The following is a 21,095-nucleotide window of genomic DNA, read 5'->3' on the forward strand; positions in this document are numbered from 1 at the left end:
CAGGGAGACGTCTGTCTAGCAGAGCTAGATCTGCATCCTCCTCTCCTGTCACCTGCTCAGGAAGTGATGGGTACAAAGAACTCCCCTAGCTACAGGTCCCTTCTCCTGACACCAGTGACAACTCACTTGCTCCTGGAGTCATGCTTACCAGGCCTTTGGGGTATAGTCATTTGTTTCTCAGCCCCAATTTCCAAGAAACTTCTAGAATGGGGGAAGGGTCTCATTTAAGGATACTAAGTATGTTTATGCACATGATGGTGAAAGTGACTACTGGAAGTTTCCAGAATCACACAGTTTTTCAGCTCCAGTCTAAACACCCACCAGTGAGTGTGAACCATTTCACACTGCCACCTCGTGCCCTGGCTGTGCTCAGGAGTCTTAAAAGTAGTCTTTCAAATTAGTTCCTCCTGTTGCTAACATTTTTCATTGCGGTCATTCACCATTAGTGACTGTGTTTGTGGCATAGGGGGAAATATAAGAACTCACTTCCTAAACTAGGGAATACCATCACAATGATTCTCAACCCATGGGGCACAACCCCTAGGGGCTGAATGACCATTTCACTGTGGTCACATATTAGATATCCTGCATATCCAATATTTACATTACAGTTCACAACAGTAGCAAAATTATGGTTATAAAGTGGCAAGGAAAGTAATTTTATGGTTGAGGGTCACCACAATATGAGGAACTGTATTAAAGGGTCACAGCATCAGGAAGGTTGAGAACCACTGATCTAGAGAATTCCAGATAAAGCTCCAAAAGAAACCAACATCCTCAGATATGTGAAGAGAGATGGCTGTGGGCTCACCACTCTTGTCTACCTTCTGTATAGTAAGGCAGAACAAGACTGGCAGTGTGTAATGAGAGGGCGGGCCCCTGGTTCCAAAGTGTGGCTAGGATTCTCAGTGGAGGACCAAAGCACAGTCCTTTTCCTTGGCCAAATAGAAGCAATGAAGTCGTCACATTTCTCCAGTATTCTTCTGGATGCTGATACAAGTCAAGGATGGGTTTCTCAGCATCCATTCCCACATAATGCCTATATAAGCCCAAGATGACCATATCCTGTGAGTGGCCAGTACAGGACAGAGCCAGGTGACACCAGTCCTAAGCCTTTGCTTACTATCCTGTTAGAAGACTGAAAGTTGAGCCCTAAGTTCCCACTATGATGCAGGGCCCAAGCCAGCACTGTGTGTTCATCAGAGGGGATATAGCAAGCTCTGTCTGTTGGTGTGGATCTCAGGGAGGGCCCTAACCTTCAGCCTTTCTGGGGGGATAATCCCATGAGTGTTCAGGGAATGATGAGGGAGGGAACAGTGTCTTGATTATGTTTCCTATTGCTGTGATAAAATGCCCTGGCAAGAGCAATTTAAGGTTTAATTTTTAAGCTCACAATTCTAGGTGCATTATTTCCATGTTAGTGGAGGAGGGCAGGAGCAGGAGCTCAAAGCAGCTGCTCACATTGCATGTGCAATCAAGAAGCAGAGAGAGATGGATGCCGCTGCTCAGTGGGCTTTCTCCTTTCTGTGCAATTCAGAACCCACCCAAGAAGGAACAATGCTGAGCAGGCCAAGTGGCTGGTCTCTGATAATGTACGTCCCCTATGGAGGCAGAGCTTATGGATATTTCGAGGAGCCAAGATCACCCCAAGAGCCCTCTTTAGAGTGCATCAGGAAGGCAGGAAGTGCTTCTCCTGTTGTCATGTGCTCAGGATTGCAAGTTGTCTTTGAGTTAGGATCATGCCAGTCTCCTTCTCTCTGGCACACTGGGCAGGGTTGAAAGACTGGGGATGGGGTGTTGGTGCAGGGAGGCATTGCCAACCCCATGAGAAACAAAGTACTGAATAAGAGGGCTCTGACAGGCCAGGACCTCTCCATAGCTCTAGTCCCATGGGATGCATGTCCACAACTGAGACGGTGTGCTTTCTGCCACTGCAGGGACCTGGATGAGAACACAGACATTGATCTCCCTGAGGTGAGTCCTCTGGTGTGGCTGCGGGGGAATGCGGTTCAGCTGAAGGTTCTAGAACTCTTCTTTCTTTCTTTCTTTTTTTTTTTTTCCAGAAAAGGTTTTTTTTTTTTTTTTTTTTTTTTTTTTTATTCAAGTAACTGCAAATAGGAAACCAGAGGGGGAGCCCCAGGCTGGGACAAATACTGGCCACCCCTCCCCCACAGAACAAGAGGAGGAGATGGTCTTACACCCTTTTCCCATCAAATTGGGCCGGCCTCCTCACTCTGCTGCACCATCCAAGGGACAAGGCCCCATCTTCCCTGGGGTGGTTGGTAACCAGCCTGCTGTGCCCAGCCCCCTTTGCCCCTAGAGTGTCTTGGGGAGAATGAAAGCAGAAAGGGGGGATGAACTTTTGGCGCTGGTAGCAGCAGCAATGGTGGGTGTCTAAGAATGAACACTGAACAAAAAAACCAACACAACTGTCCAGAGGTAATTTGTGAACAGAGGAAAAGATGAATCAGAACCTGGGCGGGGAGGGGCAGGGGGGCAGGGAGGAGCAAAAGGAGGTGGGCAAGGTTAGCTCCTTAGTGCCGCTCTGGAGGAAGGGAAACAGCCTAGAGTCGGAGAGGGTGAGTTAGCGCCCCAACTGCCTCAGGGGGACATCACCCTGGAGATGGGCGGTGACTCCCATCTGTCGCTGCATTGGGTCCCAGGTGAGAACATGGTGGGCGGGGTCATCATGTCCTACTTCCTGTAGCCCAAGGGGCTCTAGCCAACCTAGTCAGGGCCTAGGTAAGGTGGGGCAGAAGTGGCTGAGAAACCCACCTGGTGACAGTTTGGTAGGGGAGGGCATGTTGGGATCTAAGCATCCCAGTACTGACCACACCTGATGCTAGGCCAGTCAATGGGACTTGTCAGATGGGGCTGCGGCCCTTTAAAGCCAGGGAATGCTCTCAGGACCCTCCCTCTACAAGGAAGCCGGGAAGAGCAGAGCAGAAAGGGCCTGCAAAACAAAGAGCCCAGAGACCACTCTCTCTAAGAGAGGTGCGCAGCACCACAGGCTGCGGCTAAATGGGAAGTTAGCCTTGTCGGGAGGGGGCAGGTGTGTTTGGGAGAGCACATGGGCTGAGCCAAATCCTGCTCAGGTCGGTGCCCCCAGAGCCTGCAGCTGGTGCGGTAGTGTGCAGTGGGGGTGGGGAGGGGCCTGGAAGCAGGGCTTCCAGTCCCAAGGGAAAGCTGCTCCTTCGATGGCCAAAGAGCAGGCGGCACTGTGCATGGTCACTGCTTCTCCTCCGAGGACTCCTGGGAGATACCCTTCTCTTCCTCCTTCTCCAGTTTCTTGGGTCTGCCCCTTGGTTTCCTCCCTGGAGCTCTGGTAGCTTTCTGTGTCTTGGCAGCACCTTTATTTTTGCTTCCCTTTGGTCGGCCCCGAGGTCTCTTTGGTGTTGGTACTTCACTGGGCTCCTTCGGAGGCTGCTTGCGCGGCCTACCCCGGCCTCGCTTCTCAGTCCCGTCCTTCTCCTGCTTGGAGGCCAGAGGCTGGCTGGACTTTGAACTGGACTCGCTCATCTTCCTTCTCTACGGGACAGTAGGGGGCACTGGCTGTGATGGCCTTCTTGGAGCAGCGCCAACACCAGAAATAGCCCCGACTCCGGAGTCGGGGAGCACAGTTAGAGGAGCACAGCACGGCTCAGGGGAGCTAAGAAAAAAAAAAAAGAAAAAAAAAAAAGCTAGAACTCTTCTTTCAAACCACAGTTCCTCTCAAAAATCAAATTCGGGAGCTGGTTGCTTGTGGTGAGGTAAGCAACCTAGCTGTTTCTAACCCAGAGGCCAGGGCTTTTGTTTCCCATCCCTCATCACCCAGGGGACTAGGCGGAGCCTTGGGGTACTTGAGATAAAGTTCTCTCAGGTGCTGTCTTTCTTTGGGCTTCCTCTTCTCCCGAGAGGCCTCTACTAATTGTGAAGGAAGTGAAATGATTTCCAATTTATTTAAGAAGATATCTGAGGTGGAACACACTTATGATTCCTGCACTTTGGGGGTTGGGGGCAGGAGGGTCAGGAATTCAAGGCCAGTCTTGCCTACCGGGTAAACCTAAGACCTTCCTGGGATATATAAGGCCCCATCTTAAAATAAACACATAAAAAAGAAAACTAAAGGAAGGAGATGAGGGAAGGAGAGAGGAGGAGAGGGGAGAAAAGATGGAAGGAGGGAGGGAAGGAAGGAAGAGAAGTAGAGGAAAGAAAGAAAGAAGGAGAGAGGGAAGGAAGAGAAGGAGAAGAAGGGAGGGAGAGAAAAGGGAGAGAAGAAAAGAAAAAATGAGGCTGGTTGATTTGAAGAACACAGGACTCGCTGTGGGGGGCTTCGAGATCATTAAGATTGCTTAAGATGTATCTATACATGTGCATATATCTATGTGTCATAAAGGTAGAAGGATCTAACCAGAAAGAGGAAGGGCTCTAGCAGGGAGGGCAGGGAAGACTAATGAAGGAATTAGAAAGGTCAAACTACATAATATGCTTGAATCAAAATGTCATTGTGAAATCCAAAGCTGTATAATAAATATTGGCTATATGATTGGTGGGGGAAGACTCACCAAGTTCTTCTGAAATAGTCGGGAATGTCCTCCGGCAACCAAAACCTGCTTTGGGGGAACGCCTGATGCTCCGTGCCGCCTCCCTAGGCCTGCAGTTTATAAATCGACCAAAATCTGCAGAAAAGCAAAACGCTTAAATTGTACTGAGCCATCTGCCCGCCTGCTCTGGGTGCTGGTGACACTCTTGGAAGGTGACTATCAAGAGAGATAATGGATCAGGAGATAAGGCTGGAGCATGGCAGCCCTGTGCCAAGCTGCCAGTCAGGCCCAGACACCCTTAGCCTTCTCGTTCCTGTTAAGTGAAACGTAGGGATCTCTCTGTGAGTACAGACAGAGCTCTTACTCTGGCCAACTGAAACGGGGTCACTCAAGCTGAACTTCATGTTCCTGAGATGAAACCAAGTTGTTCATCTAGCTTTGAGAAATCAGGCCATGTAGGATGAACCCGACATGACGGCTCTGGCCTTGTGGCTGGGAAGGCACCCTGCTCTAACTCCCACATGAAACTCTGTGGAGTGGCTTGATGCTGACAGCTGTGTTCTGTGCTGTGTGCTTCCCATTCTTTTCTTTTGTTGGGTGGGGATTGAACCCAAGGCCTCCCACCTGCTAGGGAAGAGCTCTACTGGCTTTTCCTTCAGGAACAGTGTAGTGTCTGTCCAGTGTGGGGCTCTTCTTTTCTGCTATTTGTATGAGAAAGCACGTCAGGTTTCTCTTCTGTGAGCCCTGCTCTGCCCTTTACACAACCTCGTTTGGTTCTTTCAGCCCCCAAAGCCAACTCCACAGGAGGAGGAAACTGAGGAGGAGAGACAGTTCCGGGCCCTGTTCCAGAGAATCGCTGGTGAGGTAGGATACAGCTACCCCCCTTATCTCCACCCTGACCTTGGCTAAGGGCCTGCTCTGGGTTCCCAGCAGAGGACTGTGACCATGGACTTGTCAACAGCACTTCCCCAAGCCCTTCTGGGCTTGTTGCAAATTAAAGCCAGCTCTGGTTCCTGGGGGCCTGAGTCCCACCTTGTTGACAGTGTCAACTCAATGCACCTCTGTTGACCAGTGATAGGTTAGGGACAGGGTTAGGGCTAGGATCCTTGGTCTTCCACCTCATTCCCATCTCTGCTCAGTTTCCTTCTGGGGAGCCCTGGCAATTATGGGGGACGAGATGAAACCTCATGTAGCTCTGGGCCCCACACCACTGCTGGTTCCTGCCTCGTTGGAGATTATAATGGAAGGAGCCTGGTGAATTAGCTCATGTCAGACACTACTGACTGTATTACCTTGCTCCCTTCTCCTGCCTGGGGCTCCTGGATCGAAAGGGGCAGTCTGGAGGAGTGCTCTCACAGTTGGAGAACACTATTGGCTGGTTGTTTTGCAGATACTTAAACAAGTGCAGCAGTGGTCTCTGGTAGAGAAATGAAGCCATATGTCCAGATCCGGGAAAAGAATGATAGAGGGTGAGGGGGGTAAAGCTCCAGAGTCAAATGATGTCCCAAGGATCCCAGAGGTGATAGGCTGGTCCACATCATGAGAGCTGCAAGCCCTTGAGCAGATGCATGAGGCAGGGACAGAAGTCACTGAGGGAGAAGAACAGCATTTGGAAGGAAGTGGGGAACCAATGCAGGAACATTCACTCAACCTTCATTAGCAGCATCAAATAACAACCCCCTTGAGAGTGAAATTCTACCTGCTCAGGCCCTGTCCTGCTCTCCATCCAACTAGGTGGCTCCCCTGGCTTGGGTAGCCATGTACTGCAATTTACTTTCTTATGAGAGCTGAGCATCCCAAAGGCCAGGGAGCTTCAGTCGAAGAGCCAACTGGCATATATTAAAATAATGTCAACAGTGACTATGTTCAACACTCAAGCATATTGAGGAGCTAGCCAGATCTCCATGTGCATAAAAACCACATAGTTAGCCAAATGTGGTGACTGGTGCCTGTCATGCAAGCACCTGGGAAGCTGAGGCAGAATGATTTTCAGGCTAGCCTGGGCTACAGAGTAAGACCTTGTCTCAAAAAAAACTAAACAAGATCTGACAAGATGGTTCAGCAAGTATAAGCACTTGCCATGTAAGCCTGGTGGCCTGATTTTGATCCCCAGAACTGAGGTAAAAGTGGCAGGAGAAAACCAGCCCCACAAAGTTGTCCTCTGACCTCAACACACATACATGTTCACCCATAGCACACACACATACACAAACACAAAAGCTACAATAAAATTTTCTTTAAAGTGCCTGGGCATCCTAGAACTGCAGACTCCCTTCCATGGCTCTGGCAATACCTCAGTGTCTCTCTCACAGCTTTTGCTTTGTGGACACTAGGGCTAGTGAGTTTCTTACACTGAGGATTCCAGGATTCATCCCTAGAAGTTTTATATTAACCAGTGAACTGAGTCCTAGGTCTTCTGTCTTGAATAGCAGGTGAGACCCCAATACATGGAGTGTTTCTGGTTCTCTGGGTACTCCTGTGAGAAGGAACAAGGACCTGCTAGATCTTCAAACGTCTTCTGACCCTTTAAAGTTTCTGGCAGCCTTTTGAAGCCTTCTCAGAGAATCTTGCATCCTCAGGGGACTGGGCAGCATGCCTCACCCTTCTAGAGTTTTTCCAGGCTGCTGTCTCTCCTTCCCTGAGAAACCAGTGGGTTGCAGCTACCATGGAGGTGAACTCAGCTCCCAGCACAGTGTCCTCAGGGCCAATCTCTCCAAAGAGCCAAGTCAAGCTTACAATTGCTAAGGACCATAAAGAACAGTTGTCTCTACTCCACAGGACATGGAGGTAACAGCCGAGGAGCTTGAGTATGTTTTAAATGCCGTTCTGCAAAAGAGTAAGTGTCATTCCCACAGGAGATGGGCTCCCTGGAGAGGAAGGAAGAGTGGCCACATTGTCAGAGCTCTCCTAGTCTCTGCTCCTTAGAGCCTTGGACCTGCTCACTGCAGTTGACCTGTAAGCAGACTGCAAAAACTGTTCTCATTGCTTAATTCCTAACTGCACACATGATGCAGGCTTCTGGTAGAGTGTTCTGTAGACTTTTCTACAGAAAAGTGAGTGGCAAAGATAAAAACCAGCACACTTCATGACTACACGTAACCACTGTCACCATGTGTGGTCTGTGCTCTGGAAGCTTGAGTGTGTGTACATATGCATACATATATGCTGTGTGTGTGTGTATATGTCTCTGTTGTCTGTGCTATGCATGTTACATGTGTATATATATATATGCATGCATGTGTGTTATCTGTGCTGTGTGTGCTTTTGTGTGTACATGTATGTATTTTCATATATATATATACATATATATATGTATATATATATATATATATGTTTGCTCATGTGTGTGTACAAAGTCCATTACATTACATTTTTGCCACAGCGGTGGCTCCCTATTCCATCATCCCCCAGTTCCTGATAACCTCTCATCTACTTTCTATCTCAGAGTTGCTATTTTGGACATTTTATATAAAAGAATCATACAATATGTGGTAGTTACTGGATTCTTACACTTAGAATACTGGTGTGTGTGTGTGTGTGTGTGTGTGTGTGTGTGTGTGTGTGTGTTGCTCACATGTACAGGTGTGTACCTGCATGTGGAGCCAGAGGACAACCTCAGACATGGCTCCTCCTGTTTTTGTTTGTTTGGATAGAGTCTCTCATTGACCTGGGACTCAGCAAGTAAACTAGTCTGGCCTGCCAGGGAGCCTCCAGGACCCCACTCCCCAGTGCTGGGGTTACAAGTTCATGCCAGTACTTCTGGATTCTTTTTGTGTGGGTTCTGGAGACGTGAACTTAGATCTTCATGCTTATAAGACAAGCATTTCACTGCACAAACCGTCTCCTTAGCCCTTGTCTGCATTTTTTTGAGACAGGGTCAAGATAAATGCCTAGACTGGCCTCAAATTTAATTCCTCCAGTCCCAGAATCTTGAATGCTAGGATTACAGGCACATCATCCACCCAGCTACCACAGTGTTTTTGAGGTTCTCCCAACTGTGTGTGGATATCAAATTTCTTCAACAGTTTTGGTGGTTTATTGTTTGTTTGTTTTGTTTTAAACCAGGTCTCACTTGGGCTGTGACTAACCTGGACTTGCTGTGATTCTCCTGCCTCTGCCTCCTTAGTGTGGAGATTACAAGCATGAACCACATCATTTAGCTCTTTAGCAATTTGAAATCCTGCCCATTGAACTTCTATGAGCTAGTCACTAAAGTGCACTTGGGAAACAGTGGAATATTGAGTGGCTGCAGTTAATTCATGTTAACATTCCTCTCTGGCCATTCATATAATTTCTAAATAATATTTACAATTATAAACAGGATGATGATTGGGCTGGAGAGATGGTTCAGTGGTTAAGAGTTGCTCTTGTAGATGACCAGAGTTCTGTTTCCAGCACTAGAGTTAGGCTGCTCATAGTCTCCTGTAACTTGAGCTCTGGGGGATCTCATGCCCTCTTCTTGCCTCCATAGGCACCTGTGCATACAAATAGCAGACAAACCCACATATGCACAAATTAAAAGAAAACAAATCTTTAATAAACAGGCAGATGGTTAAAAAAATTAGGATTCCCTAGTGCTAAAGTAAATGTGTGAGAACAGACCAACCCCTAAGGCTTTCTGCACAGATTGCAAACCTTTTTTCCAGAAGTCCATCCCTGTAGCACAAATAATAAAAACCCAGAAACAGATATTGGGTTATAGCTGAAGACCAGAGAAGCAAAAGAGACAGCCACTAGAGAGTTCTCACCTCTACCAATGTTCAGATTGAAGTTGCTGTCCTCTGATTGCATCTCCAAACTGCACGCTCCTCAGACTGCCTGGACTGCAGACTGAATACAACACTGTACTCATGCCTCCACCCACCTTATATTCCTCTCTAGTGCTGGGATTAAAGGGTTGCACCACCACCGCCCAACTTCTATGGTTTGCTAGTGTGGCTGCTGGGACTGAAGGTGTGTGATACCACTGCCTGGCCTCTATGGCCTCTAGTGTGGCTGGCTTTGCACTCTGATCTTCAGACAAACTTTATTTGTTAGGTCATAAATAAAATATCACCACACAGCCCCTACTCTCAACATCCTAAGACAATGTCCACATCATGGTCCCAGAGAGCCTGATCTGCCTACACTGACGGGCTCTCAGAAGAAAGGAGAATAAGTTTGTCTTGTCAGGGTCATTGATCACACAGCTTCCCATATGATTGCAGAAACAGCCCTCAAGTTCAAGAAGCTGAGCCTGCTCTCCTGCAAAAACATCATCTCTCTAATGGACGTATCCTTTTCATAGACTGGTTCCTCTGAGCAGTGGTGTCTTGTGGTGCTCACTCTCCTGGGATAGGCACCACAGCTCTAAAAATCGGAGGCCTGGCCAACCTAACTAGGGTTGGGTCAGAATCAAGAGGGCCAGGACAATGCAGTGGGGAGAGGCTTTCTGAAGGGATCTGGGGGTCTCCCCTAGGGTATAATGGGTCTGCTTTCCTGTATTGTAAATAATCAGGTGCCCACCCCATCTCACCTGCCATTTCCCCTCTTCAGAGGGTCCTGTTCCCATCACTAAGGTTACTCCCCCAGCGCCCCAACTCTGTTGCTCATGCCACACAACCCTGGTCTGCTCCTGTTATCTCAGAGCTGGGTTCCCACCAGGGTCCTAAGTTAAAAGACCCTTAGCCCATGTGGCCAGACAAGCGGCAATGGGAAGCTGGAGTTTGAGGAGTTCCGGGTATTCTGGAACAAGCTGAAGCACTGGATGGTATGTGATCTAGTCCAGACCCCCAGCAGAGTGGGGCAAAGACCTAGGCTATAGGCTGAGTAATGTTGGGAGGGGAGTCAGGGAACCACAGTGCATCTGATGCTGACAGAGGCACCACAATGTTTCTACTCAAAGGAAAGGAGGAAAAAGAGGACCATGGGTGGAAGTAGAGCCTGCCATGTGAGACCCTAACTCCTCAGCACTGCACTGAAAAAAGCGGGCCTAGCCCAGCGGGGGTAGGGTGGGGGTGGTGCATACCTTTAATCCCAGTTCTCTGGAGACAGAAGCAGGCAAATCTCCAAGGTTTGAGGCCAGCCTAGTGTACAAAATGAGTTCCAGGACAGCCAGAGCTACTCAGAGAAACCCTGTCACAAAAAAAGGGTGGGGGGAGAAAGAAACGAAAAGAGGACCTAGGAACTTGGGGGTCTAGCTAAGCTGATAGTGTGTTTGCTTAGCATGCATGAAACCCTAGGTTTGACCCCCAGCATGAATCTGGGAATGTTGGTGCACATCTATAATCCCAACACTTAGGCAGTGGAGCCACAAGGATCAGAAGTTTAAGGTCATTTTCTGTTACATAGAGATTTGGAGTCTAGCCTGGGATAGATGAGACTGTCAAAGAAAAAGAAGGAAGGGAGGGAGGGAGGGAGGGAGGAAGGAAGGAAAGGTCCTGGTCCAACCTTGCCTGTCTAGAAGGCGGCTGTCATCCCCGGGAGCTACCAGCTGTCACTGACCCCTGGACTCTGATCTCTCAATGCTCTACTCTCTGGCCCCAGAGCCTGTTTCTCCAGTTTGATGTGGACAAGTCTGGTACCATGTCTTCCTATGAGCTTCGAAACTCCCTGAAAGCCGCAGGTAAAGAAACAATTGTCAGCTGTGTGTTCTAGCTGATATTTTCATATGTTTTAAGAGGGTGTGAGTACAAGCTATGAACCTGGAAAGAATATAAGAGAGGAAAAAGAGATGAGGATGGATGGGGCTGTCGTTTGGACATGTGACAGGAACAGGAAAGGAGGCTGGGTGGAATAGGGGAGTGCAGGGAAAACACATGGGGGAAAGAACAACAACATGAACGTCAGCAGGGCTGTCTGTGGCGAGTATGATTGGACTGCCTTGTTGTGTGTGTGCTATACAGGCATTTGCAACTGATCGTAACAGAGGACACAACATAGTGTGACACCTCAGGTTCTTTGTGAAGAACACAATGTGTCATAAACATGAGACAGTGCCTGATTCTCTTAGCAGCTTTCAACTCCATTTCCTGGGCAGAATAAACTGAGCAGGGAACTACAGGGTTTAACCAAGTCTCGCAGTCCTAAGTTGATATGGGGGAGAGCTGCTCATCTGTTCCTTTGGTCTCATGGAAGATACACCAAGGTTTAGGAATGGATGAGGCTAAGCATCGTGTGCAGCTCCAGAGACGTGCTCTGGAAGCATAACTGAGAAGACCCCCGGTGAACTTCCCAAAGCTCCCGTGAACATGTGGACAGGTACACATGGATTAGGAAGCAGAGCAATAAAAGTCAGATGCAGATGGAATTCCAACTCATCCACGCTGTCTGATGAATGAAGGAAATAAAGGCCAGAGAGGTGGAGCCATGTCCTGTGGTAGCCAGGGCACCTCCAGGGCCACACTGGCCTCCAGTGTGCATGGCACCTCTCTCTAGCATGATGTGAGGAGTGAGTCTCTACACAGTACTGTAACACGAATAATAAAAGGCCCAGAGACGGATACTGGGGTTCAAACTTCAAGCTGAAGTTCAGAAAAGCAAAGCAGCTGGCCATGAGCTCTTAACACTACCTCAGGCTAAATGGGCTGATCCTGTCTTCACAAGCTCTCACCAAGCCTCGGACTGCTGCCTCTCCTCAGCGTGGCTGGAGAATGAATCCTCTGAGACCTTGCTTCTGTCTTATATACTTCTCTAATCTTAGGGTTAAAGGTGTGAGCTATAGATCTTTTTTTAGACTGATTCACTCTTGTGTAGATCTGAATGGCCTTGGACTCACAGAGATCTGTCTATCTCTTATTCCTGAATCCTAGGATTAAAGGTTGTGCCACCACCTCCTAGCTTCTGGCTGCTGGAGTTAAAGATGTATATCACCACTGCCTGATCTCTATAGCTTGAGGCTGACTTTGCTTTTCTGAATCCTCAGTCAAGCTTTAATAAATCATAATTAATACATCACTACACAATACCCCCCCATTGAGGGTAGTAGCACCCTTAGGAGATAGCTATAACACCCTGGATCTTAAGGGTCTTGAGAAATACCAGTGGGCTGGGCAGATGGCTCAGCCATCAAGTCTTGACCACACTAGGCACAAAGACCTGGGTTCAATCCCCATAACCCATGTAAGATAAGTCAGGCGTGGTGGCATGCACTTATAATCCTAGCACTGGGGAGACAGAGATAGGAGGTTTCCTGAAGTTTGCTGGACAGCTAACCCAGCCTACTTAGAAAGTTCCAGACCACTAAAAGGCCCTGTTTCAAAAAATAAAAGGGGTGGCCCTGAGGAATTACAGCTACCATTGGCCTCTGGCCTCTACCCATACGCTCACTAGGGCATTCACATGAACACATATACACAGGCTTTGTTGGTTGCATAAATTCACTTTTGTGGCTCTGGAGACCCCAAAGCTGTGGGTTCACCATGGCGCTCTGCCATGGCAGGTCATGAGTCTGTTCCTCCTCAGGCTTTCAGCTGAGTGGCCATCTCCTGCAGCTCATCATCCTCAGATATGCAGATGAGAGCCTCCAGCTGGACTTTGATGACTACCTCAACTGCATGGTGCGGCTGGAGAATGCAAGCCGTGAGTGTGCAAGGGAGCTGAGAGTGTGTAGGGGAACCAAAAGTGTACAGGAGAGCTGAGGGTGTCCTTGGACCCCTGGGGACATGGAGTACCCAGCTCAGGGTCTTCAGTCCCCATCTATGAGAATATAAGAACCTGGGGAAAATATGGTAGATTTAGAACACAGAGGGCTACCATGGGGTCTGTGCAAATAACTGTGTTCTGTCATCAGCTAAGAGATGGAATATGAATGTCTGCAAACTCTGCCCTGTAGCTGCCATTCATCACACACCTACAGGCTGTGAAGGGTTATGAGTGGGCAGGCCTCATGCCTCTTACTGAGGAAAGGTCCCATTTCAGATCAAGTCCCTCACAGAACACAGAAGGAGAAGTATTTGCCCCCACCCCACCTTCTGTCCCTCTGGAAGCCCTAGATTTTAAGCAAGGTCTGCTATACCAGAAAGTGGGGAGGCATGTGTATAGGTACTCTAAAGAGGTGGCTCATTGTCATACTCTCCACCTACAAATAGCCCCGATGGGTGGCCAAATGTGTCCAGGACAGCTCGGTCATCCTCTGTCCCTTCTGCTCAAACAAACATGTCACAATTCTTGTGGTTTTATAATTGCCACACATTTTACACCCTAGAAAAATTCTTAGCTAACCTTCACCGCCATGGGTTGCCCAGTCCAGTGTAGTGACAGAATGTTTTCACCATTGCTTGGTAGACTTGGCATCCAGACAGGTTTGAACTGCGTTTATGGAGTCTACCTTCTCTCTTTTCTGCTCCGGGACAGCCCTTCTCCTCCTTGTTAATCAAGATTTGTCTCTATCTCTGGAGTGGGAGCCTGGGGTCCAAAGAAGACAGTGGCTTCCCAAGTCACTTGGGCCAGAACTGTCTCCACCATGCCAGTCAGGGAATCCACTAGAGGGAGCAGCTGCCCACAGACTTCCCAGTGGTCCAGGATCCCTTAAACCTGCCCTGGGTCTGGTCTCCAAAGTGATGCTTCTTCCCTCCCACCAGGGGTGTTCCAGTCTCTCAGTGTGGAGAACAAGGACTTCATCCATCTCAACATAAACGAGGTATGGCCAAGCGGACCCCAGCCAGGGCTCAGTAGAGTACCAACGCTATAATCCTTACTGGATGCCCCAAGCTGGGCTAGCGCTCACAGTGGGCAATTACAGTGTAGAGGCTGCTGTTTGTGTCCACTTGGAATCAGAGTACAACCCATGGTGTAACCCTTTAAGCTGTGTGTGTCCTCATTGTGCCAGTGTCTGCTCATGTTATGCCCAAGAAAGAAAGTGTGGAGGAAACAGACATTCCGTGTAAATGTGAGCAAGCCTGGTAGGATGAAGGGTAGGACGAAATGCTTCCGGCTGCTTCTGTAGCAGCTCACTTTCCCACAAAGAGCCTGAGCCATCACCCTGCGTCTCGCTCCCTCAGCTCCATTATGATAGAGGGTCCGGTCACCTTTATCTAAGAAAGCGGGGGTGGGGTCACCAAAAAGCAAGCACAACTCAAACTGCCTTGCCCAAGATGTTTCTGTGAAGCTGTCCCCTTCAACTGGGAGAAAACATATTTTCTTTTTAAAATTTATTTATTTTTAAGATTTTATTTATTTATTTTTTGTTATGTATACAGTGTTCTGCCTGCATGCCAGAAGAGAGCACCAGATCTCATTATAGATGGTTGTGAGCCACCATGTGGTTGCTGGGAATTGAACTCAGGACGTCTGGCTCTTAACCTCTGAGCCATCTCTCCAGCCCTAAATTTATTTTTTATACTTATTTATTTTTTAATTTAATTTTACATTCCAACCAAAGTTCTCCCTTCCACCCCTCCTCCCGCTTCCACTCGCCTCTCCTCTAGCCCACCCCCATCCACTCCTCCCAACAGGTAAGGGATCCCATGGGGAGTTGACAAAGTCTGGCACATTAAGTTGGGCATTAAGGCTGAGCATGGCATCCCCTCATAGGGAATGGGTTCCAACAAGCTAGCTCATGCACCAGGGATAGATCCTGGTCAAGACAACATATTGTCATTTCTCTGTCTTGAAAGTTCATTTAGCATTTAAGAAAAGATTCATCTGGCTGGGGAGATGGTTCAGTGTGTTAAGTGCCTGCTATACAGCATGAGGACCTGAGTTTGGAGCCCACCATAGCTCATGTAAAAAGCTCTTGTATCTGTAATCCAAGCACCAGGGGCTAAGGCATGTGGCTCTCTGAAGCTCACTGGTCAGTGTGGTCAATTAGTGAGCTCCAAGTTCAGTGAGAGACCCTGTCTCAAAATATAAGGTAGGAAGGAAAATGCCTGCTATCAACCCCTGGTTTGCACACATGCATACATACATAAAATACTATATATTTTAATTTATATAAATTAAAACTCACCCGCCAAATTTGTTTTAATTTAAATTAAAAAAAAATGGTCTCACGTTGAGTCAGAAGTCCAAATTTGTAGGCAAAATGATCAGGAGAGTTCTGATCACATAAACAAACTGCGGCCACTCCTGTGCTAGACCGGACTTGGAAGGGCAAGCCTTCATCTCTCGCTCTATTTCCAGTTCATCATCTTGACCATGAATATCTGAGGTTGCACCGACGAGATGCTGTCTGCCCCTCTGATACTCGGCTGCTGGAACATGATACTCAGTTCTTATTGGAGGACCTTCCTGCCCTCTGCTCGCTCCCTCCTCCCCTCTCCGCTGTGATGTAGAAGAATCTAAAGGAACTGGCCGCATCCTCTAATTCTGTGATACTTGTTGTAAAATCATTCCTTCACAAGAGCCAATGGTACCACTGTCACTACACATGTTGCTAGAGGTTGCTAGGTACTCCTCCTTCCACTGCCCCCCCCACTACTGACAGATCATTCAGTGTTCCAGTACCATGAGTCCTGGCTTCAGCATGCTCCAGCCATGCTACTAACACACACACATTTTTTCTTTATTTTTTTTTTTTCATTCAAGGAGGGGTTAGTAAAGATGTTCGTCTCAGGTGGAAGAAATGGAGCCTGCTGATGCTGAGAGAGTCTAAAATGCTATGGGGAGGGGCTGGAGAGATGGCTCAGAGGTTAAGAGCACTGGCTGCTCTTCTGCTGCTCTTCCAGAGGTTCTGAGTTCAATTCCCAGCAACCACATGGTGGCTCACAGCCAACTGTAATGAGATCAGGTGCCCTCCTCTGGTGTGCAGGGATACATGCAAGCAGAACACTGTATGCATAATAAGTAAATCTTTAAAACTAAATAAATGCTATGGAAATTATTCTGATAGTACTATGGGTGACTGTTGGCACCAGTGTGTGTGTGTGTGTGTGTGTGTGTGTGTGTGTGTGTGTGTGGTGCTCATGCATGGAGATTGGAGGACAACCTCAGGTGTCCATTCCTCAGGCACTATCTACCTTGTTTTTTAAATATGTTTTTAATTATTATATTTTAAACTACATACATACGTATATGTCTATGTGTACATGAGTGCAGTTGCCCTCAGAAGCCAGAAAAGAGTATCAGATCCTCGATAGCTGAAGTCACAGGCTGTTGTGAGCTGGGTGCTAAGACCTGAACTTAGATTCCCAGCACGAACAGTATGGACTCTTACCTGCTGAGCCATCTCTCTGGCCATTCCACCTTGGGTTTTTGTTTGTGGTTTTGTATGTGTGTATTTGTTTGTTTTTTGTTTCTGAGGCAGGATCTTTCACTGGCTTGAAACTCAGCAGGTGGGCTAGGCTGGCTGGCCAGTGAGTCTTAGGGATCTGCCTGTCTCTACCTCCCCAGTGCCGGGCTTACAAATAAGTGCACACTGCCACATTTGCCTTTTTTTAAAATGTGACTTCTGAGGATTAAACTTAGATGCTGTGGCTTGAGAGGCAAGCACTTTACCCACTGAGCCATCTCCTAGCCTTTTCATTCTAATTTTAAAAATATTTATTTGTTTTTAAATGAGATGTCTGTGTTGAAGAATGTGCACATGAATAGAGGTGCCGAGGGGTCCAGAAAAGGGAACTAGATTCCCTGCAGTTGGAATGAATTACATGAATGCAGGTACCTGAGAGGTCCAGAAGAGGGCACTGGATTCCCTGCAGCTGGAATGAATTACAGACAACTGAGGACTGCATGCTGGGAACTGCAAGAGCAGTATGTTTTTTGTTTGTTTGTTTTGTTTTGTTTTTGTTTGTTTGTTTGTTTGTTTTATAAAGTCTCACCTATGTAGCTCTGGCTGGCCTCAAACTCAGAGATTTGCCTGCCTTTGCTGGAATTAAAGACATGTGCCACCAGGCCTGGATAGGAGGAGTATTCCTACCCATGAGCCACCTTTCCAGTCAGCACTACTTTAAATTTTTTTTTCTCCATTTAGAGAAATGACTCAATGGTTTAAATCATGAACTGCTCGTGTTAAAGTCTGAAGTTGAAGTCTCTGTGCTCACAAGGGTGACTCACAATCACCTGCCACCAACTTCCATCCCTCACACTGGTCTCTAGGCTTGACCCCATCAAGGCCCTGTGGTCAGACCTAAAGAATACACACCTGAGGCATGGAAACTGTCTCTACAGGTCTTTAGATTTTCTCCTTTGGTCTCTGCCTGATGTGACATACAGAATCAACCCCTAGTATTTGAAATTTGGAGGTGGCTCCAAACTCCCCCAAATCCTGTCACCTCAGAGCCTTGTGATCCACTAAGAGGCCAGGGCTTCAGAAAACGAGGGCATGTGACTTGGGCAAGGGTACCAAGTTCACTGGTGCCAGCCCAATTCAGGGCTCTGGATCCTTTGTGAAAACAAAGCATCATTCTACTGACGGCCAAGAATGCCTGCCAACTGCCAGTGTGAAGGCTACCCACTACCACAGTTGTGAATCAGCAGTAGGCTGTGCTGGCTACCATTGTGACCTGGGCATGTTCCCAGCCCCTAGGCCTTTTAGAACAGAGACGGGGAAGGAGAGGAGAGAGCTCAAAAGGCTTTCAGGGTACCTGAACTGCATTGGAACACTCCTGGGAACAAAGCCTAGATCATTGGCCACAGGGCTATGCCCTGAGGGGAAGCTTTGTTCCTTACAGTGAGAGGGAACAGCCAGGCAGGCACTGGAGCCTCTGGAAGCAAACACAAGATAGGGTAACAGAAGCAGCTTTGAACTCAGTGTTTCTGTGCTCTCCAAGACCTCTGCCATGTCACTCCAAAGTCTTCAAGCACCAAGGCTTGAAGGCCAGGGCAGAGCAGGTGTCTCCTGGTCTAACCGAGCGATGGAGACACTGGGAAGGGGAAGAAGAGAATCTCCCCATCCCCAGACACTGAGTTCTAGCAAGGGAAAATGTCTAAAGAACCGACTCTGTCACATCGGACCTGGCTTCCAGAAGCTTCTCAACTCTCTCCTTCCCATCACAACACCATCTTAGGTGTTTGCCAGATCTCACTATATGGACTTAGTCGGTCCTCTTGTCCCCCAGAGTCCACCTCCTGCATTCTGGGATCTTATTCCCATGGTCAGTTCTCAACAAACTTCATCAGGACAGTGTCAGCCACTTGAAATAGGAGTGCCAGGAAGATGCATGTAGCCCCAGCCCCTGACCAAGTCCCCTCTGTGACACTGATTCTTTTCACACCCTTGCTGTCCCCTACCTCCAGTCCCTCTTTATGACCTCCTTGGCAATTCATCTGCCTTAGCTCAAGCTTACTGGGTGCTCCTCTCAGCCCCTCTGCATTCCTGGTTGCAGGTCCTGTCGCTTCAGTCACTATTCTGCTGTTCTCTGGTGTCTGGCCTTCCGTACTCCTTGTTCATACCCCATAGGAGAGGAGTGTATCTGCATTGCCATCCGTCACCCTATGGTCACACTGAACACCTCTGCTTCAGCCCCTCTCCACTTTAGTTTTTGAGACAGAGTCTTTTACTAAATTTGGAGCTTTCCATTTGAGCTAGACGGGCCAGTGAGCTCCCAAATCCATTTGGCTCTGCCCACAAGAGCTTGGATTATAGTTTTGTATGTGTGCTGGGGATTGAATTTAGGTCCTCCAGCTTACACAGCAAGCACTTTACCACTGAGCCATCTCCCCAGACCCTTCTTTCCTACCTTCTTACTACTTTATAGTAAGGATTAGATTTCAGCACAGGAGACCTTGGGGAACACATTGAAACCACAGATTCAATACAAGGTGTTACTTCTAGATGGTTCTTTTTTTTTCTTACAATGTATTAAAGCTGTTGCTCCAGTCTCTTATAGTTCACAGTATTTCTGATGAGAAATCTGTTGTCATCCTTACTCTTGTTCTTTTGTGTGCACTGTGCTCTTGTGGTTGGGCTTTGTGCTCCTGTGTTCTCTGTACTTGCTGTCCGCTGAAGTTCCTGGGGTTTTTGTTTCTTTGTTTTTAAGTTTATGGCTTTATTAAAGTTTGAAATTGGTTGCTTCTTTCAAGCATTTTTTATTAGCCCACTTCTGCTTTGGACAACTCTGGGTATATAGATACATGAAGGCAAGTGAATTTTCCTGGTAGCTTGTATGCTATCTTTTTATTTTATTTTATGCATGTGAGGCATGCATTTGGCATGCATTTATATATGTATGCATGTGAACAATGCTTACAGAGATCAGAAAAGAACCCAAGTGACAGGTGATTGCCAGCAACCCTGTGGGAGCTGGGAACTGAACCTAGGTCCTCAGCAAGAACAAGTGCTTGGAATACTGAACCATCTATCCAGTCTTGTGTGCTTTTACACTTTCTTTCTTTTGTTATTTTTTTTCCTTTTTGAATATTTATTTCATTACTTTATGCCTGTGAGTGTTTGCCTACATATCTGCATGTGCGCCATGTGTGTGCCTGGTGCATTTGAAGGTCAGAAGAGAGTTTTGAAACCCTGGTTCTGGAGTCACGGCTAGTTGTGAGCTTCCATGTGGGTGCTAGGTACTGAACCACATCCTTGGCAAGAGCAACAAGTGCTGAGCCAACACTACAGCCCTCACTTGTTTTTTTTTTTTCAGTGTTCTATTATATAAATTTTTCTGTTTTTCATTTTCTCTGTCTGCTTCTCATGCCATCCGGTGCATTTTCTCACCTAAGCCAGCATGGTTTCCATCTCTTTGAGTCAGCTGAGGTGCCCTGTCTTTTCCCTGTCTCTGTTCCAGCTACCCCCTAGTTTTGCACCCACACAGAACACTGTAGAACCCTATTTATGTCCTTGTCTCTTAATCCATGCTCTGGGTCACTTCTGGGTCAGTTTAAATGACTGATTTCCCCTTCGTTATGGGCTGTATATTCCTGCTTCGTCTGCATGACTGAGCATTTTAATTGATTGTGAATTTTAGCTTGGTTGCTAAACATTTTCACATTGCCATAAATATTCTTTAGCTCTTCAGGGACACAGGCTATTGGAAGTCAGTATGATCAGTATGGTTCTGGAGTCACAGCTGCATCTTGACTTTAGGTTTTGCCACCTGGGACCACTGCAGCAACTAGTTTAGGGTTCATTTTCTCCACTGCTGAACTCACACAGAAAAATCTAGTATAACCTGTTAGCTTTAAGGCCTTTAATCTTTTTAAAATTATTTTTAATACTTATTTTTAAATTGAATGTGTATGGGTGTTCTCCTGAGCATGTGCATGTGCACCATATGACTTCAGGGAGCCTTGGAGGCCAGAAGAGGGTATCAGATCCCCTAGAAAGGGAGTTGTGGGTGATTGTGAGCCACCGTGTTGGCGTTGGGAACTCAGGGTCTTCTCCTCCGGCATCCCTCTCTCTTTTTTTTGAGACAGTCTTATGTATGTAGTCAATCTGGAACTTGCTAGTAGGTGATAATGACCTTGAAATTTCAATCCTCTGCATCTAACTTCTGAATGCTAGGATTACAGGCATGTAACCAAACTTGGGTTCTATGGTGTGGGGCTGGAACCAGGGCCTTGTGCACTCAAATCAAGCTCTCAATACCAACTGAGCTACATCTCTTGCCCCAAAGGTCTGTAATTTTAAATGTCTTTTTTCAGGTAATACAGCATTTTCAGTGTTTTGTTGTTTGTTTTTGTTTTTGTTTTTGTTTTTTTTGAGACAGGGTT

The 21,095-nt window shown here is 47.3% G+C and overlaps 2 protein-coding genes across 5 annotated transcripts in view; one reads left to right on the forward strand and one right to left on the reverse strand.

Annotated features, from left to right (window-relative positions):
* Capn9 (calpain 9) overlaps positions 1–15,650 on the forward strand; it is a 39,929-nt gene extending 24,279 nt beyond the window's left edge. For 3 of the 4 annotated variants that reach the window (XM_027404842.2, XM_027404843.2, XM_027404844.2), the window contains 9 exons: positions 1,938–1,974; positions 5,307–5,387; positions 7,302–7,365; positions 9,737–9,795; positions 10,204–10,272; positions 11,049–11,127; positions 12,966–13,082; positions 14,084–14,142; positions 15,624–15,650. In XM_027404842.2, the coding sequence (XP_027260643.1) occupies positions 1,938–1,974; positions 5,307–5,387; positions 7,302–7,365; positions 9,737–9,795; positions 10,204–10,272; positions 11,049–11,127; positions 12,966–13,082; positions 14,084–14,142; positions 15,624–15,650 (592 nt within the window). Of the gene's footprint in view, positions 1–1,937; positions 1,975–5,306; positions 5,388–7,301; positions 7,366–9,730; positions 9,796–10,203; positions 10,273–11,048; positions 11,128–12,965; positions 13,083–14,083; positions 14,143–15,623 lie in introns of all 4 variants that reach the window. The other variant, XM_027404841.2, reaches the window with a different exon arrangement.
* LOC100766946 (high mobility group protein HMG-I/HMG-Y-like) lies at positions 3,229–3,596 on the reverse strand. The gene has a single exon (XM_027404845.2). It carries the CDS (start codon positions 3,517–3,519, stop codon positions 3,229–3,231), a length of 291 nt encoding a protein of 96 aa, XP_027260646.1. The 5' UTR covers positions 3,520–3,596.
* Positions 15,651–21,095: the final 5,445 nt, after the last annotated feature.

The sequence above is a fragment of the Cricetulus griseus genome, chromosome 3 (assembly GCF_003668045.3).
Source record: "Cricetulus griseus strain 17A/GY chromosome 3, alternate assembly CriGri-PICRH-1.0, whole genome shotgun sequence".
In the NCBI taxonomy this organism is placed as follows: domain Eukaryota; kingdom Metazoa; phylum Chordata; class Mammalia; order Rodentia; family Cricetidae; genus Cricetulus; species Cricetulus griseus.